Below are 27,418 nucleotides of genomic sequence, written 5' to 3'. Positions count from 1 at the left end.
CTACAGGACGGTTGGCCTTGGGCGCCACCGCTCTTCCTCATCCTGGTCTTCCTGCTTCAGGGGGTATGGCCTCAGGTCAAGGGTCAGCTTGCTGCTGAACATGCACTGGTTGAACTGGAAGGAGAGCACACAGGAGGGTATCATCCACCAGTGTCCAGGACCAACCAGTGGCCTTCATCTAGATAACCTTTGGGTTCTGATCCAGAGCCACAGTGAACTGAGGCGCATGCCACGAAGTAGCAGCAGGGCACCTTACTCAAGGGTGCCTGTAGACATCGGGCTTCGAACCCAGTGCCAGTCAAAACAGGTTGGGTTCCAACATGCTAATGCTGACTCACTATGGTGCAAACATGTAACACATATTCCAAAGTATTTGCCATGAGCGTGTTAAAGTGCTAATACATGCTAGCATGCTAACAGTAAGGACGAACGAGGTTGTCCCTTAGGATCACCACAAGTCGAGATGTGTGGTGGTCGTGGTGAGGGAGGGGTCACCTTGGGGTAGACCCCCAGCAGGGCATCGGCCCGGGAGTAGAACTCCTCTTTCAGGGAGATGACGATTATCTGCATGCGCTCCCTGGACTCCTCTCTGATATAGCTGGTCACCTGAAAACACACACACAAACATATATTAGGGGTGTAACGATACATGTATTCGTATTGAACTGAATCGGTAAGGACGTCATTCGGTGCATAGATTTACATGGAGAATACACGATATAAAATTAAATAAAACTGGCGTGCAAATTAATTGCCAAACTAATGTTAGATACGCGATCTTCAGGGACAACCGAGACGCCTGAAAGGGTGCCGGCAAGTTCGAGCTACACACGCCGTCCGTTGATTGGTTGACAGAATCACATTTCCGTGAGACAGGGGGATAATAAACAAACACATTATCCGCAAGGTATTTCTGGACAACGGCGAAAGCTTCGTTTATTGAAGAAAATGTCGCACAAAAGTTTGCCGTCCTTCTTGGACGTCCTACATTGTTGATCTTTGTTCATTGTAAGCGTTCTTCTTTTCCCTTGGATTTCTTAGCAGGCTACACTGTGTTGGGCAGCTATGAGGTCACAATGCTAACGTAGCTGCCGCGGCAATCGAGATCCGGTTTAACCCCCCCCTCTACCATAAGGGTACTGTCGGCGGTGGAAACGCGAGCCGTAACTGAGCTGCGCCGAAACGCACTTTCACTAATCCACCAAACCGCACCGAACCGACCCGCACCCTCCGGTGGAAATAAGACATAAATAAGACATGTTTACATCTTAGATTACACAGTTCAGGCTGTTGCAGCTAGCTCAGGGGAGGGACTGTATGTCACTAGGTGGTACAACCTGAGACAATAAAAAATAATTGCCTTCTGCATTTTCTTTTTTCTTTTCCCTTCCTTGTACTGAACCGTGATGTCTGAACCAAGGTATGAACCGAACCGTAACTTCAATGTGCCGTTACACCCCTAATATACTGTATATATATATATATATATATGACACAGACACATTGATAGAGAACACACACATACATATAGAGAACACACACACATATAACACACACACACACACGCACACTCACACACACAGAAATAGACATGCATGCACTCACACACACACAAGTACAGTTATCATTTGGTGACAGACTGAATGAGACAGGCCTGTACTCAGGAGCCTCTTGTTCCCTCACAACACGAGCCAATCACACGTCCCGGAGACACCTGCCTTGGCGATGTTGGTGTTGTCCAGAGCAGCGTCCACCTCGTCCAGAATGAAGAAGGGAGCGGGTCGGTAACTGAGGGAGTAGAACCACACTTTGAACCCTGAGTCTTGTGTTCTTGTGCTCCTCAATAGTTTGAACCCTGAGTCTTGTGTTTTAGTGCTCAATACTTTGAACCCTGAGTCTTGTGTTCTTGTGCTCCTCAATACTTAGAACCCTGAGTCTTGTGTTCTAGTGCTCCTCAATAGTTTGAACCCTGAGTCTTGTGTTCTAGTGCTCCTCAATAGTTTGAACCCTGAGTCTTGTGTTCTAGTGCTCAATACCTTGAACCCTGAGTCTTGTGTTCTAGTGCTCCTCAATACCTTGAACCCTGAGTCTTGTGTTCTAGAGCTCCTCAATACCTTGAACACTGAGTCTTGTGTTCTAGTGCTCAATACCTTGAACACTGAGTCTTGTGTTCTAGTGCTCAATACCTTGAACACTGAGTCTTGTGTTCTAGTCCTCAATACTTTGAACCCTGAGTCTTGTGTTCTAGTGCTCCTCAATAGTTTGAACCCTGAGTCTTGTGTTCTAGTACTCAATACCTTGAACCCTGAGTCTTGTGTTCTAGTGCTCCTCAATAGTTTGAACCCTGAGTCTTGTGTTCTAGTGCTCAATACCTTGAACCCTGAGTCTTGTGTTCTAGTGCTCAATACCTTGAACACTGAGTCTTGTGTTCTAGTGCTTAATACCTTGAACCCTGAGTCTTGTGTTCTAGTGCTCAATACCTTGAACCCTGAGTCTTGTGTTCTAGTGCTCCTCAATAGTTTGAACCCTGAGCCTTGTGTTCTAGTACTCAATACTTTGAACCCTGAGTCTTGTGTTCTAGTGCTCTTCAATAGCTTGAACCCTGAGTCTTGTGTTCTAGTGCTCCTCAATAGTTTGAACCCTGAGTCTTGTGTTCTAGTACTCACTAGTTTGAACCCTGAGTCTTGTGTTCTAGTGCTCAATACTTTGAACCCTGAGTCTTGTGTTCTAGTGCTCCTCAATAGTTTGAACCCTGAGTCTTGTGTTCTAGTGCTCCTCAATAGTTTGAACCCTGAGTCTTGTGTTCTAGTGCTCCTCAATAGTTTGAACCCTGAGTCTTGTGTTCTAGTGCTCAATACCTTGAACCCTGAGTCTTGTGTTCTAGTGCTCAATACCTTGAACCCTGAGTCTTGTGTTCTAGTACTCAATAGTTTGAACCCTGAGTCTTGTGTTCTAGTGCTCCTCAATAGTTTGAACCCTGAGTCTTGTGTTCTAGTGCTCAATACCTTGAACCCTGAGTCTTGTGTTCTAGTACCCTTCAGTATTTTGAACCGGGAGTCTTGTGTTATGAAATATTTGGTGGTTGGTACCTCCACAAGCTGGGTGACTGCATGATAGGTGCAGGTCTGGCTACCAGACGTCTGGCTACCAGAGAATATGCTTCTTTTAGCATGGCTTTAATGATCCTGTTTCATAGTCCTTCAGAAGGCGCTTGTTATCAGGATAATGACTGGAGCTACATGGTTGCATTTTGAATCATTAATTCCAATTTTGTAAGATTGCTTTCTGAACGATCACTAATATAAGACTAAAAGCCAATTACTAGGTTGTAAGAATGTTAAAATTAGAACATTCTTAAAAACAGTAATGCGCAAAGTGTATTTAGACGGGTAGTATTTTAACAAACGGCAAGAGGATTATTATGCTTGAATTTCAGCAAGATGCACTCCATTAAATTACATTAAAAACCCATTATTGGGCTTGTCCAAAGCCCATTGAGGGAGCCATCAACAAGGGTTTATGTTTTCTGGTAAATGAAGAACCCTGTGTCTGAGGCCTCCTTCGTAGGGCTCTTTCCGACCGTTATCTTCTCCATGAATCATCCAGGCTACCAAATAATGCCCAACACAAGTTCCCAATGCCCAAAGTGATTAGTCTTAATTGTGCTGAAGAGCAGCCAAGGAAACTAAAGTCTTTATTTTATAATGATCCATGAACACACCATTTGAATTTCTGGAGCCTTTTCTGAGAACAGTAAATGTTTGGTATATTTGTTAAGAGTTGAATGATTGATTATCAATATGACTTCAGATTCAATGTGATAGTGATAGTGAGTTTTGCCAGTGTAGTACAATGATAGTAAGTTGTGTCGGTGTAGTACTAGTGATATTGAGTTGTGTTTTTGTAGTGATTACTAGTGATAGTGAGTTGTGAAGGTGTAGTGAGTACTAGTGATAGTGAGTTGTGCCAGTGTAGTACTAGTAATAGTGAGTTGTGCCAGTGTAGTGAGTACTAGTGATAGTGAGTTGTGCCAGAGGAGCACTAGTGATAGTGAGTTGTGCCAGAATAGTACTAGTGATAGTGAGTTGTGCAGGTGTAGTGAGTACTAGTGATAGTGTGTGGTACTAGTGACCTGTGAATGGCGAACAGCAGTGCCAGGGCAGCGATGGCCTTCTCCCCTCCAGACAAGTTGTCCATGGACATGAACCTCTTCCCTGGGGCCACACAGTTGTAGTTGATCCCCCCCAGGTAGGGCTCCTCCAGGTTCTCAGCAGTTAGGATGGCCTGGCGTGTGAGTGTGTGTGTTTGGGTGGGTGGGGGGGGCATATACGTGCACACATGTTAGTTTGTCCGTGTGTGTGTAGAATGTGTTCAGTGTGTGTGTTTGTGTGTGTGTGTTCACTGTGTGTGTGTGTGTGTTCAGTACGTCGAAAGTCCGATTTCAGAAATTGTGAGTTAACATTGTGTGTGTGAGTAAGTAGGTGTGTTTGGGTCAGTAAGTATGTGTTAGTCAGTAGGTGTGTTTGGGTCAGTAAGTATGTGTTAGTCAGTAGGTGTGTTTGGGTCAGTAAGTATGTGTTAGTCAGTAGGTGTGTTTGGGTCAGTAAGTATGTGTTAGTCAGTAGGTGTGTTTGGGTCAGTAAGTATGTGTTAGTCAGTAGGTATGGGTGGGTCATTAGGTTTGGATGGGTCAGTATGTGGGGCTTAGTCAGTAGGGCTCTTTGGTCAGTAAATGCATGTTGGTGAGTGTGTGGGTCAGTATGTATGTGTTAGTCAGTAGGGCTGTGTGGTCAGTAAGTGTGTGTTAGTGTGTGTGTGGGTCAGTAAGTATGTGTTAGTCAATAGGTGTGTTTGGGTCAGTATGTGTGTGTTAGTCAGTAGGGCTGTGTGGTCAGTAAGTGTGTGTTAATGTGTGTGGGTCAGTATGTATGTGTTAGTCAGTAGGTGTGTGTCGGTCAGTGTATTCTCACCTGTGCGCTGGTGTTCTGGCTCAGTCTCTTGTAGATCTGGTCGATGGCGACGGCCACGTGTTCGAAGCACCGGTTGAAGCGGAGGAAGCGCTGGGCTTTGATCTGCTCAAACTCCTGGCTGCTCTTCCTGGCCGCCGAGGAGCTGGAGTTGAAGGCTGGGAACACAAGACACGCAAATCCAGTGAGTTTTTGTTATTGTCGTATATTTTCAAGGGTGTTTTGTGCCTCTGTGGACTGGACAGGGAAGAGAGACGGGAAGGTGGGTTAAAAAACAACTGTACTTTGGTTAACTTTACGCAAATGCACACAGCCCCTGGTGCACATTTGGTTATGTGTTCAGAAGATGGACATTCATTGAACACCGGTGGATTTGCGGCTGGTGGATTCAGGCACGTACCTCGGACCACCTCATCGAAGCGGTCCTTCTCCATCATCTGCTCCAGGGCTTTGAGGTTGGGCTGGCTGGTGGCCTGCAACGCCCTCTCCATGGAGCTCACGTCCCCCTTCAGCATGTCCAGCTTAGCCTGCATGTCACGCTCCGTCTTCACATGCTACACAACCATACCCACATGCGCAGACAAGTTTAAACACAATTACGACAGCAATAACTGCTTCTCAACAAACAAACAAACCACAATCTAGAGCGAATGACGACACAATTCAACGAAGGTGCACAAGTCATTGGTCATTTCCTGGAAAGAGTTAGGTCTTCAGATGTTCCCTGAAGATGGAGGGAGGGAATCTGCAGACCGTAAGGAGCTGGGTCACTCATTCAATCATTCAGGTACAACCCATGATGTGATTCTAGACTGTGAATGAAAACTGTTTGAACACTGCCCTCACTTTGAGCTCTGATCCCAGGCTGGCGTATTCGATCACCATCTGTGCCTCTCTTTCGTAGATATCCATGGTGAGGACGGAACTGTCGGACTCTGAATCCAGCTGACAGACAAAAATAGAGGCTCTTTCAACATAAAAGCCTTTCTACAGACATAGAGGCTCTTTCACAGTAAAAGCCTTTCTACAGAAATAGAGGCTCTTTCACAGTAAAAGCCTTTCTACAGACATAGAGGCTCTTTCACAGCAAAAGACTTTCTACATACATAGAGGCTCTTTCACAGCAAAAGCCTTTCGACAGACATAGAGGCTCTTTCAGTTTTATCACGTGCGCAACCATGGCCGTAGTCATTATTCACACTCGGAGAACCGCCAACTCACTTCCGCTCATGCGCAGTAGATAACATGCACCTGAACAATATCACGATAATTATAGAAAATGTTACACAATATCAATAGATAGAATTTATATTAAATGTGTTGGACATGAAGTATATGGAAATGTCCACTTGAACTAGTTTTCGTTTCTTTCTGCCTTCTCAAACCTCACATTGGATAAGTTAAAGGGCATACATTCCGATTGCGATTCAGTCAGACGGATTCCATAAATCGATGAGACTTAATTCCATGAGGATCCATCAGATTCAGAGACGACTCAGGATCTTGTTGAATGGCCAGAGCGCTGTGATGTTGGTACCTGCACGCGGCTGATATCACCGAGGTCTCCTGACAGCAGAATCAGCGGCAGGGCCTGGACCTTGCAGTCAATCAGCATGTTGTGTTTAACCATCCATTGCTGCTCCAGGGACATCTCAATGGACACCAGCAACTTCTGCTGCCTGTTGTGCTCGCTGCAGGAGGCCAGTCAGGGAGGTCAAACATCAGGGCGGACAGACAGAAGGGAGGTAAAACATCAGGGAGGTCAAACATCAGGGAGGTCAAACAACAGGGAGGTAAAACATCAGGGAGGCCAAACATCAGGGAGGTCAAACATCAGGGAGGTCAAACAGCAGGGAGGTAAAACATCAGGGAGGTCAAACAACAGGGCGGACAGACAGAAGGGAGGTAAAACATCAGGGAGGTCAAACAACAGGGCGGCCAGACAGAAGGGAGGTAAAACATCAGGGAGGTAAAACATCAGGGAGGTCAAACATCAGGGAGGTCAAACATCAGGGAGGTCAAACAACAGGGAGGTAAAACATCAGGGAGGTCAAACATCAGGGAGGTCAAACAACAGGGCGGACAGACAGAAGGGAGGTAAAACATCAGGGAGGTCAAACAGCAGGGAGGCCAAACAGCGAGAGGTCAAACAGCGAGAGGTCAAACAGCAGGGAGGGGATGCTACAGGTTGTTTAAATTGAGTGCGTTTAGTTCTACTCATGAACTTGAAAAGATCTGTCTAAGCCCATTTCAACCCATACAGGTTATGTTGTATACTAATTAGCCCCTGAATTATTATTATAATTTTTAGAAATTATAATATCAGAAACATTATTCGAAAAAAATCGGAATAAGAGAAACATTGGAGAGGTAGACTAAAACGTTTTATTTTACACGACTTGATGAGAAAAAAAAGCTAATCTAAAATGGTATGTTGTAAGATTTTGTTTGAAGTTATTGACAAATGGAAGGAGGCAGGGAGCATTTAAATCATGGTTTCTCAACGGGGGCGTTCGCATAACCTAGGGGGGCGCTGGGAACGTGATTTTTCTTTCCATTTTTTTGGGGGGATTTTAAACTTTCATGGCTTTCAATTTTTTTAGGGTGAAAAACCGTTGCATTTCAAATACAAAATATATAGGCCTAATTAGGCCTCTGCGCAAGATCTGTTTTCGCGGTGCCCGGGCCATTCATTAATTCGTTCACGGGGCACGGCGGGAGTGCCGTGGCCATGGTGCCCAAGGTCACGGTGCCCGGGCTACCACTGCACGACGGGAGACGTGGCGGCCGGGAGTCGCGGGAGTGCCCGCGCCGCGGTGATGAATATTCAATCTAACCATGATGAATGTTCAATCTAACCATTTCTTCCTCAACTCTTATCTATCTATCTATCTATCTATCTCTCTCTCTCTCTCTCTCTCTCTCTCAGAGGTCAGACATTTGCATGTCATGAATATTCATGAATATTTTTTTCACCAAAACCGATTCAGAGGGCGTTCATTGCTATTAGTGACCACCACAAAATCAATGAAAAACGATGCATTGACACCTTTAAGCAATATAACAAGAGTGTGAGTGGGGTTGTTAGTTTATTTATTTTTTGGGGGGGGGGGCACCAGAGGATCAGGGTAAGGTCAGGGGGGGCGTTTGCTCAAAAAAGGTTGAGAACCACTGATTTAAATGAAGATCAGGTGAGATGATCTTCTAACTACGATACCTGCTGGCTTCCTGCATGGTCTTGGTTGCCTGGTCCAAGGCTGTCTTGGACTCTCCAATCTGGATCTTCTTGGCCAGCAGGTGGTTCTTGAAGTCCAGGAGTTTGTTCTGGCCCTGCTCCACCGCACCCAGAAGCCTCTTCTCCTCCTGTTGGGAGTCAGAGACACACTGGTACTCTCCTCCTGTGGGGAGTGAGACACACTGGTACTCTCCTCCTGTGGGGAGTCAGAGACACACTGGTACTCTCCTCCTGTGGAGAGTCAGAGACACACTGGTACTCTCCTCCTGCTGGGAGTCAGAGACACACTGGTACTCTCCTCCTGCTGGGAGTCATAGACACACTGGTACTCTCCTCCTGTGGAGTCAGACACACTGGTACTCTCCTCCTGTGGGGAGTCAGAGACACAATTCTACCCTCCTCCTAAGGGGAGTCAGACGCTTTAATCTAGAGCCTTACAAGTGAGGTTGAGAAAGAGCTAGACAAAGATTTAAAATTTGAGCAGCTACAAAATAAGTAATTTAAGCACTAGGCCACGAGTGTCTAGGCCTCCCAGTAGCTAAGTTGGTGTGTGTTTACTCACTGTGGCCTGCTGGGCCGCAGTGAGCTCCTCCTTAGCCATGGTCTTCTCCACCTGGCTGAGCTTCCTCTTCTGCTGCTCTGCCTGCTCCTCCTCATACTCAAGCTGGGCAGCCAGCTGGCCCTGTTGGCCCTCAAACTCCAGCCTGGAGTTGGGAGGGTACAGAGAGGTAGAGAGAGGAAGGGATGGTGGCGAGAGGTAGAGAGTAAAAGAGTTAGGGATGGGAGAGAGAGGGAGAGAGAGAAAAAGAGTTAGGGATGAGAGAGAGAGAGAGAGAGAGAGAGAGAGAGAGAGAGAGAGAGAGAGAGAGAGAGAGAGAGAGAGCTGTAGTGATTCGCCTACTCGTTTACCTTGTGATGATGTTGACATTGTAAAGATCATCAGCTATCAGTGAATTTGCACTTCAGCCACACTTCTCTCTGAATTCCTGGACATAGAGAGGGAGGAGGAAAGTCCTCCTCTGAGTGGGTGTGACTAAGAAAAGGATCTGGATCCCGCCTACGTCTATTCACAAATAGGCTTGAGCCCTGGCTGCGCTATGAACCAATAAGCAGGAGCCCTGGCTGCGGAGCAGCCGAGAGGGAGGGGTTATCCCCTCACGTCTAGGCTACGAGAACCAACGAACCCGCTCAGTCGTATGCCTTGATTCCACACAGCGGTGCGCTACTGGTCGTTGAGGTACAGTGCGGCTCTGTTCGCTTATATTGACGAACAGAGCAATGTTTCTGTTGCCTGCGGCCGGGCTGCGGAGCCCGCGGACGGTCGCCTGCGGCTGAGATGCGGAGGCCGCGAGGACGGTTGACTTGATCTATAAATGAAATCCCTCAATCTTAATTGGCTCAACACCATGACCAACATTCTGAAACACCCATTAACATCCACATTTGCCTCAAACAATGTTAGGCTTACAGCTTATGTAAATAGTTGTGAAATAATGTTCTTGCTGTTCTTTTAATTGTTTGTTACTCTGAACGTTCTGTTTGATATTGTGGAAAGGATGTTAATGAATGATTCAGAGCACGATGCATTTTAAATGGCATCACTTTTGGTTTTGTGTCTTCATTTTTCTTAAAACAATTGTAGCTGAAAATAAACACCAAATTACAACCAATAGCTTCAGTCATTGAGGGCAAAAATAGGCCCAATGATAGGCCCAGATTTTATTATTTAGTTTTACATATCAAGAGTAGGCCTGATTTGACTAATTGGCTTTGCATCCTTTCCTTCTGCTCTTGTAGTCCAAGACATGCTGCCCACCAGCTTTCAAAGTACACTGCTGCCACTGGTGGATTTGTATCAATCAAAAAAAAAACAAGGGCTCAGTCCTTCCTCCCTAACTTTAAAAACCACCAGCCGCCACTGCTCCCTACTGCACCTACCCCTCTACGAACCCTCTCCCTTTGGAGATACTCAAAAGGTTGCCCTACGGCCTTGCGACCCTAAGTTGAGAAGCTGGAAGGAGATAGCAGAAGTTTGAGAAGAAGATGGAAGTACCGTTTCCTGTCCAGCTCCGACTGGTGCTTCAGGTGCCCTTGTTCGTACTGCCTGATGTTCTCCACTCCAATCTGTGCACAGAAGTCCTCGAACACCTGGTCCTCCAGCTTGTGAAGGAACCAAAGAATGCAGTCAACACACCAATCACCGACATTCAGCACCGACGGCTTAACCTATCAGGGACGTCCGTCACACAAAAGCCTCCTCTCAACCCTGGACCTACTCCCTACAACAGCCTGGGCGGTGTACAAGCTAAGCTTTGATGAGAGCATGGGGTTATATATATATATATATATCATATAGCAGCTACCTGGTCCATCTTATCTTTCATCTCCTTCATCACCACCTCCTTCACCTCCATGTTCCCCTGCTGGATTTGAATCTCAGTTTCCAGGTTGACCAGCTCACTCTCCAAGCTAGAGATCTCCTGCAGAGCAAAACTAGCTGTGTTCAGTTTCACCATGCAGCTTGATCTTCTTTTTTATTGAGTATTTGTGGTGTGTTGCATGCGTAGTACTAGTCATGTGAGGTCCCAGTAACCAGCCCAGTAACTCTTCAGGTCTCCATGTCCACGGCTGGGAGCATGAGCATCGTACCGCTCGGCAGTGAGGGATAATCTTGTGGAGGACGGCCTCTCGCTCTTTGTTGGAGTACTTGAGGCGGATCTGGACCCCCTGAGCCTGGACTTGGACCCCCTTCAGCTCAGACTTCTTGGCCTTGGACTTCACCAAACCCTGTCACAGGACCACACACATTGGTTTTGCTTTCAGTTTCATATCATTTTTTTAGCACCTTTAACGATTTGGAAGTTTTTTGTAATCCAGTAGAAGTGAGCACTGTGTATTATTGAAGACTCCATAAATACGCCTTAAATTGGTAAGCATCTCCTTTAACAGTTGATAATTATTTGTCCAATGACTTTAAAAAGTGATTTTAAATGTGATTGCAATGACTTGCGCTACTGAATCAATATGTGATGGGATGATAGAGGCAGGGATACGTTCATGAGGACAAAGGTTTGAAGTAGTGCAGTACTACAAATTAAATACAAACTACAAATACAATATATCATGACATAAGAATATTACTGTGGAGTGTGTGGGGATGATGGCTGGTTCAACCTGTTGCACATTGACTACTCAATGCGCAACAGGTGTGCCGCCCCACCCAGCCCCAGAGTCCAATCAGACTAGGGCCAGGTGAGGCAGCTTAAACCAGCCATCATCCACACACAGTCCACAATCACATATCTCACTCTACTTATGGTCAGGGATGCAAACACATGTATGACAAAAAAATAGAGAGCTACCCGAAGTCGGAAAAAAATATGATGCCGTAATATCCTATTAACATGAGAAGGCCTGTGCAATATGCTTCAATAAATAGAAAATTCTATTCAGTAGAAATTGCAGCGCATAGCAGGTGATGGGCAGTGATGGAAAGTTCCTCATGCAGAATAGCATTTTAAGACCACTCATATGAGCGTGACAGCGATCTTCCCTGCCAATGCCAAACGGCTTATTCTGCCATTGATTCTTGTTTCTTGTTTGGTGTTTGGTGGATTGGATGATTGAAGTTTGAAGAAACAAGACATATTGGTAATTTAACAATTTATTCATTTAACAAACAGGAGCCTCAGTAGTGTTTGGAAAAAACATACACGTATGTGACCAGGATGGTGACCAGCATGAGGAGTTGCCAGGCTGTTGTGTCTGTGTATGATTGGGCGAATTAAAACTGACCTTGAATTTGTTAAACCAGACACACAACGTGTCGTTGTGTGTTTGTGCTTTCGACTTTGTGTAAACAACACCTGCCCAACTCTACCTCTGATTGGCTTACCGTGACATGTTACTCTACCTCAGCCAATCGTTATCATTAATGCGATTGTCTCGTGCCGACTAACCAAGGAAGAACAGTAAAGAGAGCGAGCTCTAGTTGGTCTGATGAAAAAACTGCTTCAATTATAGTAACGCAGCGACTCTTTTAGAAGTAACGGTAGCAGCGTTATCCCCCTCCCCAAAGACAAAATCTTCGGATCTGCACTAACCACACAGGTCCCGAAATTTATGATAAAATAGCGCCTCGCACAAAAAAGGGCGGCGTTTGCATGTCTGCATGGTAGATGTGATATAATCCAGTGATGGCCTCACGCGCAACTCGGCCGTCAGCTGGTCCTTGCGGTCCTTCAGTGTCTTCACGGCCTTCTCGTCCCAACAGCGAGCCTTGGTGCGCAGGTCACTGGACCCCCCGGAGATGACCCCTGACTTGGTGAACAGGGTGCCGTCCAGAGTGACCGTCTACGCAAGGTGAGAGCATTAAAATGTTGGTATTTACGGTGTTAGTTGTTGGGCAGACGGTCTGATCTAATAAGGCTAAACAGGTAAGGCTGAGAACAATTAAAGACCACACTCAAAATTGGGAGTGGCGACCAAAGAAACGCTACATTGGTGTACAGTTTGAAAAGAAATGGAGATATTGAAGAGTAGCCATTTATTGTATTGAATGAGTGGTAGTGCGACCAGTAGAAATCCCATATCTAAGTGCTTTCTACAAGACACTCTAATGATGATCTATTCCAAGGTGTTTGATTCAAAGCCAAAAGGTTGCTCTCAGTCTACCTGTAGACTTCCTTGCCGTAACCCCTAAATGCTCCTTAATTACACGTATCTAAAATTCATAATCCCTTAGAATAAAGTAGCACCCCTTAAAATGAGTAAATCTAACATGAGAACGCCCTTAAATGCAAAGCAATCCTCTGCACTCCTAGCAGACGAACAAAAGAACAACCCGGCCCAGTAGTCGTCCATAAACCCTCGGCAGGGCCTCACCTTGATGCGCTGGGGCCCGTCAAAGGCCACCCTACGGGCGTCCCTGAGGGTCTCACACACCACGGCGTTGCCGCAGACGAACTGCAGCGCCTTCTTGAGCCCGGAGACGGCCCCAGATTTACACTGCACCACGTCAACCACCATCTTAGCCCCCCTCAGCTCCCTCAGCCGCTCGTTAAGGGGGCCCACCTGGATCACAACACAACCACAACAGCCTCAGGTACAGCCAGGTGATCATAACACAACCACAACAGCCTCAGGTACAGGCAGGTGATCACATCACAACCACAACAGCTTTAGGAACAGGCAGGTGATCACATCACAACCACAACAGCCTCAGGTACAGGCAGGTGATCACATTACAACCACAACAGCTTCAGGTACAGGCAGGTGATCAGAACACAACCACAACAGCTTCAGGTACGGGCAGGTGATCCCATCACAACCACAACAGCCTCAGTTACAGGCAGGTGTCCCCTCAGGGGGACCATCTGAGGGGCACTGTGTTAACTGTAATCAGGGATCCAGTACTAATATGTCTGTGATGCGGTGGGGATATACAGACGATTTAAATTACATTTTATGCCATTTAATTTGTGTAAACGATCAATGTTGATGATGTTGAGGGGAAATGACGCATTGGTAATGCTAATAAATTCAATATCAGTCCTAGTACCAATGAAATCCTCATCCAAAGATTCAAAAATAAAATCACAGAATACATTAGTATCCCACTGCTCGTTTCCGAAAGACTTTCTGAATGTGTGAGAAACTCTCCTGAAACTTTAATCAGAAAAAAGAAAAATCCTGCCTAGAATCAATAAAGTCTTATCTTATCTTAAAATACTCCAAAAGATAAAAGATAGTGGCACTAAAAAATAATTGACCTCCCTGCTGTTTGACCTTTTTGTAAATCTTTACACTTTCTTTAATACTACGAATCTAAGCGTTCACAGCATTTTGACCAACATTTAATTGGTTTGGATCCCGTAAAGTTGGTTCCCAGCTGGAGTTCAAAAACATCAGGTTTCCTCGACCTGAAGAGAGAACATCGGTGGGCGTGTCGTATTCTACAGGCTGGAACGAGAGGAAGGGACAGAAGAGCCTGCTACTACTGTTTACTTCCAGTGTGGATTGTGCAACCCCTGTTCATGAATCATCCTTGATTACAACATGATCAAAACTGTCGGCAACACATGCCGGTTTACGATAGCGCCACACTTCCAAGAATCCTGGACGGAACCGGTTCAGGAACCAGAGCTCGTTTGGTTAAAGGGCTAACACTGACTGATACACTGACAGTGACTGTGTCACTCACAGACAGGTAGTCGATGGGCAGGAAGGTCTCGGCCTCGACACGCTCCTCTTTCAGGTAGAGGATGCAGCTGCGGGCTGCCTGCTCCGAAGCCACCACGATGGCGTTCAGGTAGCGACCGAACACCTTGGTGACGGCCAGCTGGTACTTACGGTGGATGGGGCTGCACAGATCCACCAGGCGGCCGTACTGGGGGAGAAACCTCTGTTTGACAGGTGCTTTGTTCACAGGATAAGACGGAACTTTCATGATCCCAGATAGGAAATTCATGTTCATATTGAGGAACAAATGCCTCTGATAATATGTAACATGTTATTGAATTCATAATATAAATTTAAAGGCCTATCTCTCCTCACCACAGTGTCGGGGTAAAGTCTTAAGAGGTTCCCCAGAAGCTCCTTGCGTTGCTGCTGGCGCCAGGTCTCATGGTGGTCCAGTCGGGCGTGCCCCAGCTCCTGCAGCACCTCACCCAGCTCCTGGTCCACCTCCTTGCTCCGCTGGCGGCCATGCTCCAGCTCCTCACTCAGGCTGCTCTCCAGCTGGACGTACTGGTTCAGGGACACGCTGGACCCGCGGCAAACACCCAGGTGGGAACAGGTACGATTTGAAATTATGTTATGGTTAATACGTCTGTTCTGAAACGTTCATACAGCTTTGGGTGTCTGGTTCAAAGCGTTCTAGGGCAGTACCCAAAAATCCACTGGTCGGTTTGTCATAATGATAACCCAGAGCCACTCATTATTTTGAGTCGAACAATCACAGGTTTTCTTTTTGTATGTGCATTATAATAACCAAATACAACATGATATGTGGCATAAGATGAAGGAATTACTTTAGATATTAATTACAGGGAAAACAAACAGTTGATTACAGAAGAACAAATCCTTGACGAGGAGACGTGGGTTCATGTTAGATCTAACAAGGGACTAGGGGTGTAACGGTACACGTATTTGTACCGAACCGTCACGGTACAGGCACTACGGAGCGGCTACAGAGGTGTACCGCGGTACGTAAATGTGGCGTACATAGCGGGCAACGATCGTCGAATAGTCGAATAGTTGGAGTCACGTAGAATATCGAACAATGATTGTGACTATCGCTATTTACTACACGGCTCTTCTCAATGCTGACGAACGCTCCGTTGACTTGCATGGGCCTTCACAACTTCTGGCGGTGAATAGCGTCCTCGGTTGCTAAGGGACGTCAACGTTTTTGACGGACTATTTCTCTGCTGATCGACACTACGAATGCTGGTAACAAATAAATTGTAAAAAGACACACCGTGTGAAGTTATATTTTTGACGTGTCTAGTTCACCGTCATGCAGGCTGTGTTCAGTAAAATAAATAATATATAGTTAATTAAATAAATAGCGATCCGTTTTCGGCGCATGTAGGTCTATCTGCCTTAGCCCACGTTGAAATAATTTCGATATTGAATGTTGATGGCGCAGTTGTTGAAATAAACAGATTGATTTCATACAAATCATAAAAGCCTCTCCCTGTGTCATTGTGTGTGCGTGTATCCGAGGTGCGTGCGTGCGTGGTGGGTTCTTGATTGAGCGATTTTCGAATATTATTTGAATACTTCTCAGCGAATATCGAATAATATTTTTTCCAGAAATGCACATCCCTAGCACAGGCATTTGAAAAGGCACCACCCAGGTGTTACTATCACTGTTGCTGTGGAAAAAAAAACGAGCTGTGCAAACCCAGTTCACGACACTATTTCAACAACCCCTGTCTGGGAATTCAGAAATGCAAATGCCATAACCAAGTTTATTGGTGTTTTCATTGCTGCTGATCTACGGCCATTCTCCGCTGTTGACAAACAAGCATTTTTTTTAATTTTTCCCCTTAACTATGAACCATACCATACCGTACCGTACCGTGACTTAACAACCGAGGTACGTACCGAACCGTGACTTTTGTGTACCGTTACACCCCTACAAGGGACCTACATATACAAAACATCAAACCTTAACAGGCAAGTGCTGCACGGAGAAAAGGCCATCAGGACCATTCATGTAAAAGATCTGGTGGAGCTGAGCATGTTAGCTGAGCTCAGGCTTGAATGAATGAAATCAAAAAACATCTGAATCGTCTGTATGGTGACAAGCATAGTCAAATCACAACAGATGATCTCACAGTGCATTTCATTCACTAACAGCGGACGGATAACTATGTCTCTTCTAACAAATTACACCCAAACGAAAGCTCTGAAATCTTAAACCTCAGCACCGTTAAGTATGCCCCAATGTTTGTTTGTTCTTTAAATAAAAAAAAAGATAAAGGGACTTATGGGGACAGGTACTTTGATCAGTGCAGTATCTCTTGGGTCCCCCTGAATTGCATGTTGATTTCTTGGGCTATTGACATGGGCGTCTAATGCGTTTCATACGTGCAGCCATTGGTGTACTCCTCCAGCTTCTCTGCCCTGTGGGTCAAATCCTCAATCTGGCTCTGCTGGTTCCTGATGCCAGCCTGCGACCACAACGTCACACATTACATGGTCATACTCGATTACATAAAATACTTTGCTGTCACGGGTGTCTTACAAGACATATTTCTCATGAAGTATGTATGAAGACAAAGAGAAACTGTGCTTTTGAGCGAACCTCCACTTTCTTCTTCTTGCTCTGGTCCAGGGTGATCTTATCGTGGTCCGCTTTCACCTCCAAGCTGAGCTTATTTGTCTGCTGGCAGAGAAGGGCCCCCTGCGTCCTAGCCAGCTCCTTCAGGTCCCTGTACTGCGCCACCTGGCCCAGAAGAACATCTCAACATAAATATACACATGTATGTCGTTAGTGTGGTTGCTACTGCAAGCACATCTACTGTTCTTAAGTTTTCTTTATTCCTTTTATCTGTTTTTTGTCCGCCTCTCTGACTACTTCAGACATCGTAACTTGGTCAATTTTCAACGGTTAACTTTGTTCAAACCATTTTACAAATCAACACACTTGTATCTTCAATAATCCGAAAACCGAATTTCGATTACCTTTATACTTTTTTCAGAATCACAGATCAAGTTCCATATCGTCTTCGTTTTCAGTTGGTCTCATTGATTTACGCTGAGGTTAGAGCGCGGAGAACGTGCAGGTAGTGTTGCCAGATTTGGCGTTTTTTCCAGCCAACTTTTTACGACGTTCAGGCATCGGTGACGCTAGTGTTGACGCTAGTGTTGACGTTAGCGCTGACATTAGCCCTGATGTTAGCTTTGACGTTAGCATTTTAGCAAGCACACTCTCGCAGTTCATTAGGACGAAACGCATTCTAGTTATATCTCCAGCTGTGCCGGGTGGAGGAGTAAAGGGACCTGAGGCCTGCCATCTCAACATAACTATACAGTAGTTATACAGCTTCAGGGATCCCTGTACTCCTCCACCTGGCACCTCTCAACATAACTATATATATATATATATATATATTTTTTTTTTTTATTTTATTTCGTGATTAACGCTCTTTTGGCTTGGCAAACGTGTTAGTTTTATCACCTGCTTTCTAGCAACAACTAGTCGCGTTAGAAAAACTACAACATCATACCGGATCTAGCAACACCGGTAAGGAAACAACAAGCACGCCGCACAAACTTGTTGGGGCAAGCAAGGATACGGAGCGGGTGAAAAACTCCTTAAAAGTGTGTGTGTGTTTGTGTGTCACTCTGTTCGTGCCTGCACGAGAGTTCAATGTTGTTATTAGCTGTTACGTCTTTCTGACCAATCGCAGTTCAAGGCCCACCTAGGCTGTACCACTTCGGGAGGGGCCGCTTTTGCTTAGTTTGCTTAGTGTTGCGGCTGTTGAGTGAGTGAGAGGTTGCGGGCACACAGCTCAGGCTGCCAGACGGCGCTGCAAGGAACTTTTATAAACGCAATATTGTTATTACGCAGTAATCAGCCCGAAAGCCCCGAAACGTTAACGGCCCACCGGGAATTCTCCCGACTCTCCCGATTACCACTCCGCCATCGTGTGTGCGTGTGTGTGGGCGTTATTCGATAGCCTGGTAATGTGTATAGGCCTACGTACGGTAGGAATATTCATACTGGTTTAAATAATAAATGTTAGTATTTCCCATCTTTGCTGAGCAAGAGTTTTGTTTGAAAGTTCAGTGATTGAAACAAATAAAAGCCTGGGCTATTGAAGTTTTACGGTAGGCCTACCACTGTCATGCACCTACCCGATGTCAAGTGGACCGGGTTGAATTTACTGCGGGTCTCTCTTCTTATGTCCATCTTACCAAATATATTTTATTACTGTCCTTCTCAACACTCAGTTGAGATCAGTGGCGGCTGCTGGCTTTTAAAGTAAGGGAGGAAGGACTGCACGTTTGGTTGCCATTGGCCTGCTTATACTGTTAGTGGCGTATGGTGGCATATGTGAGACTCAAGTTGTTTCAGGGTGTTTTGGTGAACTACAAAATAGCAGGGAGGAATAATTATGTGAATTGATACAAATCCACCATTGGCAGCATTGTACTTTGAAAGCTGGCGGGCAGCATGTCTTGGACTACAAGGGCAGAAGGAAAGGATGCAAAGCCAATTAGTCAAATCTGGCCTACTCTTGATTTGTAAAACTAAATAAAGAAATCTGGGCCTAGCATTGGGCCTATTTTTGCCCTCAGTGACTGAAGCTATCGGTTGTAATTTGTTTTAAGAAAAATGAAGACAGAAGACCAAAAGTGATGCCATTTAAAATGCATCGTGCTCTGAATCATTCACTAACATCCTTTCCACAATATCATACAGAATGGTCAGAGTAACAGACAATTAACAGAACAACAAGAACATTATTTCACAACTATTTGCATAGGCTGTAAGCCTAACATTGTTTGAGGCAAATGTGGATGTTAATGGATGTTTCAGAATGTTGGTCATGGCGTTAAGCCAATTAAGATTGAGGGACTTCTTTTATAGATCAAGACAACCCTCCGCGCGGGCTCCACAGGCCGGCCGCGGGTAGCCCTGACCGGCCGCGGGCTCCGCCGACCGGCCGCGGGCTACGGAAACGTCAATATAAGCGAACAGAGCCGCACTGTACCACAACAAACAGTAGCGCACTGCTCGGTGGAAACGAGGCATTCGACTGAGTGAGTTTGTTGGTTCTTGTAGCATAGACTTGAGGGGATAACCGCTCCCTCCTGGCTGCTCCACAGCCAGGACTCCTGCTTATTGGTTCATAGCGCAACCAGGGCTTCAGCCTATTCGTGAATAGACGTAGGCGGGATCCAGATCCCTGCTCATAGGTCTTCAACAGGGGGTCCGCAACCCCTAGGGGGTCCGCGGAGGTACTGCAGGGGGGGGGGGGGGGGGGGAACGAACGTTTTGGTTGATTAGACATTTTTTTTATGTTCCCCCCCAATTTTTTCCACAAATTGAAATGTCTTTAAATACACATTAACATGAATCCAACACACTAGCCGCATTTACATGGACACTTTTGATCCGATTTCTAATCGGAGTAGATCTATTCCTATCATGCGATTCAAATGTACTAGATAGGCTATGGCATTTACAAAAGTGTGTGTAGGTCCGTATGTCTCTCGCGCACACCTGACACATCTGGACTGGCTGCGACATTTTTATGTATTTCATTTTAATGAAAGCCCAGCAGGAGAGAACTCTCCTCTGCCTGCTCCTTCATTTAAGAAGGACAGCACAGCGACAAGTTTCTCGTCCGGTCTTTGTATCTACCCCCTCCTCCGCCACAAACGATACGAATTTGGATGAGAGTGCGCAGCCAAGACTGTTGGGAGAGGGAGAGTGCTGTAATGTAAGGGATAATGTACAGAACGCCGGTCATTGTCGGGAAAATAAGCGATCAGCAGAGAAATAGTCTGGCAAAGACGTTGACGTCACTTAGCAACCGGACACGCTGGGGTTGATAAGTTACCGGACTACTTGCTGAGTGTAAGAAAGACACTAACAAACATCACTAATTTTCGGTTCCACATTTATGTTTTAAAAATGCCATTTGAATAGCTTTTATGCAAGTTTACATGCAATCATTATTGATCTTGGCAGGTATCAGTTTATTATGTTATGTTATGTTTATGAATGGCAGTGGCATGGCCACCCTTCTCACTGTACCTTGCACATGTTGAAAATAAAAACATGAATATATGAACCTGTGTATTATTTGAATATCTTAGTATTGAATGCAAAATAACAAGGTAAAATTATACGTGGCACTATAGGACCAGTTTAATATAAAACACAATTTTATACAATATATAAGTAGAGGGTCCCCACTCCATCTCTCCATCAGTTTGGGGGTCCTTGGCCTGGAAAACTTTGAAGACCCCTGCCTTAGCTAGTCACACCCACTCAGAGGACTTTCCTCCTCTCTCCCATTGAACCCCATGTTATTCACCGGCTGCTAACACTTTCGGGGAAATGAACCGGAGTCAATGGAGGCTGAGGGAGGAACGTCCTCCCTGAAGTAATTGTCAACAGGCGATAGGGGGTGCTAATGTCCCTTTACCCAGGGAAACGAACATGACTTATACAAAGGCATTAAAGTAGTCCTATTTAAGGGCATTAATTCATTAAAGTAGTAGTAGTGGTCTGGACAATCTACATTTTTTATTCTCAAAAATTTTAAGGAGGATCTTCCTCCCTCTCCTCACTGGAGAAGCCTCCACTGAGATATATATATATATACTGATATATATATATATACTGATATGATATATATATGATATATATATATCATACTGTATATATGAAAAACCAACAAACTTGTTGTCAGTAACGTATATATATCTATATATATATTTTTTAAACAGTTAGCAATTGCTGAAGGCCGATCAACAGAGGCAGACTGTATTTTGAACTTGTGTTACTACTTGTGTTACTATCACCTGCTCCTCCGCCAGCTGAATGTCCTGGCCCCCGAGGGCCCCTTCCTCCTGTTTGGCCCTCTCGCAGCGCCTCCAGGCAGCGTCCAGCTCCACCATCTCCTGCCTGACCTCCGCCATGGCAGCCTCCCTCTTTGCCCTCTGCCGGTGGATCTTCTGCAGCCTTACCCTGGCCTCCTCTGCCTTCTTCACGTGGTGGGAGGTGTTCACCTTGGCCCTGATGTACTGGGACTGACCCTGGGTCAGCCTCTGCTCCTCAGCACTAGGCAACAACATTGATAGGATTTGACCGGGACCGACCTAGGGCGCAGGGCGTGAACAGCCACATGCTGACATCCTAGGAGTGGCTCTTTGAGTGACATGGAGGATGTGGGGGCAATCTTGAATCGTATGGAAACCAGTTCAGTTAAATCAACCTCACAGGGAGGGGGTTTTACCATTAACCTTGTGACACAATACGAACAAAGACACTACAGAGAACAAGCTCAGTGCTTCCTCCTTCTCTTCATTTCTACACACAGCCAGGGGGATGACTACTCACCGGAGCTCCTTCTCCATGGCCAGCTGCTCCCTGTTCAGCCGTCCGTGATCCTTCTTGAGGGCCTGGACGGTGACCTTGCACTCCTCCATGCAGCTCTTCTTGGCGGCTGCCCCCTGCTGTTCCTCCCCCAGGTGGGAGGTCAGGGCCAGGATGTCCTTCTCGTTATGGTACAAACAGAAGAGGCTGAGCCTCAGCCGGCTCTGGGTCAGACTGTCAACCAGTGCCTGGTACTTCTTGGCCTGGGGAGCGGGTGGAGGTCATGGGTCAATTACATTATCCGTTCCAGCATGGAAACTCGGCTTTTGCAGGACAGTAGTAGAATTAAAACTTAAAACAAGAATAAAACTAGAAAATAAAATGCACAGTAGTAGAACTCTAAAGTGGGGAAACACTCTCTTGCCTCCGATTTCTCCTGGGAGATCTGCTTCCTCTCCGCCGTGGCTGCCCTTTTCTTGTAGAACTGGAACTGAGTGTCATCATTGGCCTTCTGCAGAGCCACTCTCATCGTCTCATACTGGGCAACGTACTCGTCTGATTGGCTGATCCGCTCAAACAGCTTTGTCCTTTCCTTGGGGCTCTCCATGGCGATGGACTCCACTGCCCCCTGTTGGGGCAATAATGAAAATACAAACACGGTGGTCATTTTTTACTTTCAACAATGGGAGGAAAGAGGAAGATGAGCATTCGTTGATGCATTGTTCCATTTTGTCTTATACTTTTGAAGCATAGGTTAGTTACGGCTGTGGCCTACAGGCTATGCCCGGGACACAGCTAGATGGCCTACTACCGCAGCTAGATGGCCTACTACCGTAGCTAGATGGCCTACTACCGCCGCTAGATGGCCTACTACTGCAGCTAGATGGCCTACTACCGTAGCTAGATGGCCTACTACCGTAGCGACCGTTCGACACAGAAGTACAACTGGGATTATAGAAGTAGAGGGGCTTAGGTTTTTCAATATATCAAGCTCAGTCTTCTCAAGATGTAGTGTCTTCAAGCTTCCTTGTTGTCGACCAAAGGCCACCATTCAGAGATATCTTCCATCTTGAGTCTTTCTTGTTATACATTAGTAGACTGATGGTAGTGGTCAACTCAATCACTTGGGAAATAAGATTTCTGCTTACCTGGAATACCAGACAGTTCCGGGCTTTGGTCACAACGCCGATCGACTCCAGATCCTTCTTGTAGTTGGCCAGGGATACATGTTCACCGTTGACATAATATTCTGATGAGTTGCCTGGACAAAATACTAGGTTTCAGGAAGAGCCTTTTGCCTTAAGTAATAAATAAATGGCAGTTTAACAGTAGATTCATACCCATTTCAGATGCATAGCAATACACTATTCATTTTTAAGATTATTACATACACAAGTCCCCAAATGGGATTGTCGTCGTAGTCACTCAGGACTAATGTAAAATTACAGAATATGGGAAATAATAGCCAGGATAGCTATGAATACTGTATATCTTATGTTTTTGGATATAGAAGTTTTGTTTAAATGAAGAACATCACGTAATTTAAAAAGTTTTCTGTGATGCATAGAAAAGAAATCACCAGCATCAGATTTAATTGATGTTGGAATAGAGACAAACACATACATAACTACATTATCACTTTGTATATGTAAAATAGCCTATTAAGGTACAGTAGTATTACTACTATCTCATGCATACGCATGAGAGCTTCCTGTTGAAAAACCATGTCAGCAGTGTGGCTGTATTTCAACCTTAAAGAAGAAAAAAGTGCAACAGCCTGGGCCTATCTGTGGCACGACACTCCTCGACTGTTGCCGAGGAGAGGCGCCGTCACAAGCACCAACCTCGGCTACAGCGGATCACAGCTGTTGTGATAGCCACAAGCTTGGCGATCACAAAAGCTAACCATTTCGGACGTCGCGGACATCCAATCGATTAAAATGATTGATCAATTGGAAATATGAATATTGAATGAATATGAATATTATATAAATCGGGCATTTGAGTGTCGGGACCCCCTTTTATATGGCTAGAGGCTAGCTGCTTCCTACATATCCAATGTACTCCCGGTAGAAGCTAAATGCTAACGTAAACAATATTTTTCACTTCATGATATCTACACAAACGGTAAGCCATATGAATGAGACTCAAAGGAGTCCAACTGTACATGCCTTATTGTTTTCTGAGCTTATCTCGATTAACTAGATGTGAAAGAATAATATCAATAACACTTCCTGGTTACTACAAGTGATGACACACACGCATGCATTGCATGCGCACAAGCGCCCATACTTGATTCAACCATTCCAAACTATTAGCTGTAACAGCTCAGCTATTCTATATATTATCTCGAAAATGTATTCAAGCTTTAACCATTTAGCTATTTGTTTAGCGCTTCACTTTATGTTTCCAACTATTTACATTTTTGTTAAATTGTTTACTCCATTTAAATGTTTGAACTCTGTTCAAATCTTTTCACTTTATTTAAGCCATTCAACTTTTCTTAAGTGAGATGTTTTAAGGTGGCATATTGGCAATCCTGAGTAATGTGGTTCCATATATTTTTTTATTATTATTATTTGTCCAAGAGTATAAAAAAGTATTGGATAGATATTGATGTCGGCAGCTAGCCTAAGCCAGTCTTTCCCAAAGACTGGGAGATTTGAATTGGGTCGCCAAATAAATTGAACAAAAAAAACAACTTTTTTTTTTAACATTTGCATTTAAAAAACTTTCAACAAGAATCATGTTTTTGATAGTACTGAATGTTTTGTTGTATTGTTCTGATAATTTTACTTATAACATTGAATCTAGTTGAAAGGCTAATGTATTGTGAGAGGAAATAACAACAATGAGATAGCCAAAACAAGGATATGTGAACTCCGCCTAAATGTATTTATTTGGTCTCATTTTATATTGAGTATTTAATATGTGTATTATATTTTCAATAACAAGTGCATAAAACAAAGTTATGATTTATCTCTTTGAAATGGCTGGTTTAAGTTCATATAGAAGGGGATGAGGAATTGGCAGTAAAAACGTTCAGGAATGTTAATTTACGCACAAATTTGTTCTTCTCACGATTTCACAGATAAGGCCTATTGTGAATTGGGTCGCAATAGTTTGTAATTTAAAAAAAATGGGTCCCCAGAAAAAATGTTTGGGAAACACTGGCCTACGCGATGGTATCTTATCAGAAGTGAAAAAGTGGTATCGGGACTAGGGATGGGCATGATTAATCGACGATCGACTAATTGATCATTAAGAATTTCGTCAATGACGTTAATTTTTCATTGATAAAACTAATACTAAAAAATATTTTTACACACTGTCTTTTTACAATTATCATTCGTAGTGTTGTTCAGCAGAGAAATAACCCGCAAAAGACATTGACGCCGCTTAGCAACCTGACACGCTGGGGTTGATAAGTTACCGGAATACTTGCGTAGTGATAAGAAAGATAAAAAAAAATCCAGTTACCTTGACAGCGGTCCAGTTCGGTGTGCATAAAAGCACAGAGACGACCAATTGCGAGCTACTGCAACTGCTGATGCCATCTCTCTAACTTAAAAAGTATCCGCACCCACCCCAAACCAATCGGAATAAGTGTATGCATGTCGATTATAGTGGACTACACCACCTCTTCTATTCCGCATGGAATTCTATTCCGATCATAAAATTGTATTCCGTTTAGCCGCGGTAAACCTTATGCTGTTAAAAGTAGCCCAATAGTGTGGGAAAACCGCCCAATCTGGCAACACTGCCTGAACGTCCTCAAAATGTAGCCCAATAAGTCGGTAAAATACGCCCAATCTGGCAACACTGCTGAACGTCCTCACTTCCAGCGTCAACGTAAATCAATGAGACCAACTGAAACGAAGCCGATATGAAACTTAAACTGCGATTCTGAAGAAAGCATAAATGATATCGAAATTCAGTTTAGATATTATTGAAGATACGAGTGTGTAGATTTGTTATATTTTTTGAACGAAGGTAAACGGTTGAACAATTAGTAATTTAGTTACGATGTCTTAAGTGTAAGAGGCTGGCCAGACGGCTTCAATGGGACCAACTCAAAACGCAGCCGATATGAAACTAAAACTGTTATTCTAAATAAAGTATAAACGATATCAAAATTTCGTTTTGATATTATTGAAGTGTAGATTTGTCTTCGCTCGCTGTTTTTTTTTCATCTTCACGGAAGTGAATGCGTCTTGGGTGTCTACCCCTCTAGGCGAGAAATAGGGTAGATATCTAAAACAATAAATGTTTTTGACTCAAGACATGTCGAGTCATTACAAGTCAAAGTGGCAAAGTCCGAGTCAAGTCTCAAGTCAATAGCAGTCAAGTCTAAGTCGAGTCGCAAGTCGTGCGTAATTTTGTCAAGTCGAGTCTGAAGTCATCAAAATCATGACTCGAGTCTGTCATACTACAATAATACAACAATGTAAGGGAACGCGAAGTTGACGTCACACCGTGTTGAACGCTACGCCCCCTAAATAAACATGATTTTGTAGTAGTCTACAGACTAAATACTCTACCAAACACATAAGGTAGCACTTTTTGATAGAGTACCATGGTTCGAAAGACCACTAAACTCAACGAGGAACACTAGACAGCACTGTTCCGTTAGACGAGCGATAAAAAAACAAAACTCTGGATAAACGCGTCACACCGAGCTAATCAAGAGCTCACCGGAGATCTTGCGGTAGTACACCCTCTCCTCCTGGTCGCGGTCCCCGCAGTAGGTCATAGACACGCCAGCCGGGCCGGGGACGGGCTGGCCGGTGTGGGCCCCGTGGACCAGGTCCTTGGTCTGCTTCACCCGGAGGGAGCTGGCCCGCTCCCCAAGCACGAAGCCTAGCGCGTCCATGATGTTGGACTTCCCTTGGGGGATATGTGTATTAATCTTTGTTAATGTGTAAGCAATTAAATAATTTTATAAAAGCAATTTTATAAAATTTATAAAAAAGCAGCCCGAACACCGTCGTTTATACGTGGGATTTTACTAATGTGGGATGCGTCGGCTAAGGCTAACTATTGACTAGATATCTAAATATTAACTTACGAACAGAACATAAAAGTAAACATTTACCGGACCCATTCGTGCCAATAATACAGTTGAATCTCATGAATGGCCCTAAAGTTTGCTTTCCTCGCCATGATTTGAAGTTTTCGACGTCGATTTGTTTCAAGTATCCCATTTTTTCCCCTGCTCTGTGTCGACCCGCAAAGGAGAGTGACAAAATGGAGGCCAGGGTCACAAAAGTTCACCGACATAAAGGACCACTTTCCCGCCTCCACCCCTTTAATAGGTCCACGCTCCACCCCGACCGCCGAGCGTAACAGTCACCGCCCCCCATTTAAACGTTTTTTTTTCTTCAAATTTTGATTTATTTATTTTTGCCCTGAATCAAATGTTTTATGATCACGACTAACTTGACGGATAATCGGCTTGTTCAAGGCTTAAAACTCTTTATATAACGTTTTTCTGAAAAGTAATTGGAGAAAATGAATGGGAAATTCAGCCTTTCATAAAGGGGGCTGTCCCTGTTACGCTCGACGTGAGGCGAGAGAACTTTAATTTTTGTAATGCCATGATGTGATTGAATGATGTTCTTTTATTTTGTGTTTTTTGTATGTTCCAGT

At 44.7% G+C, this 27,418-nt stretch overlaps 1 protein-coding gene across 1 annotated transcript; it reads right to left on the bottom strand.

The window, feature by feature from the left end:
- On the bottom strand, positions 1-26,973 carry smc1b (structural maintenance of chromosomes 1B; the record flags this gene model as incomplete). Its single annotated transcript, XM_079743876.1, has 25 exons — positions 1-114; positions 496-606; positions 1,719-1,788; positions 4,133-4,284; positions 4,971-5,125; positions 5,368-5,521; positions 5,814-5,912; positions 6,505-6,658; positions 8,185-8,330; positions 8,765-8,906; positions 10,256-10,362; positions 10,566-10,682; positions 10,852-10,989; positions 12,409-12,555; positions 13,087-13,275; positions 14,405-14,590; positions 14,758-14,965; positions 16,801-16,883; positions 17,018-17,158; positions 21,256-21,514; positions 21,794-22,032; positions 22,194-22,397; positions 22,918-23,030; positions 26,465-26,656; positions 26,865-26,973. The coding sequence occupies 25 exons, from the start codon at positions 26,971-26,973 to the stop codon at positions 1-3; spliced, it is 3,729 nt and encodes a 1,242-aa protein (XP_079600002.1).
- Between the last annotated feature and the right edge of the window lie 445 nt (positions 26,974-27,418).

This window comes from Pollachius pollachius (genome assembly GCF_949987615.1).
Source record: "Pollachius pollachius genome assembly, chromosome: 9".
Classification (NCBI taxonomy): Eukaryota; Metazoa; Chordata; class Actinopteri; order Gadiformes; family Gadidae; genus Pollachius; species Pollachius pollachius.
Note: the sequence above shows the minus strand (reverse complement) of the source record. Positions and strands in the feature narration are given on the sequence as shown.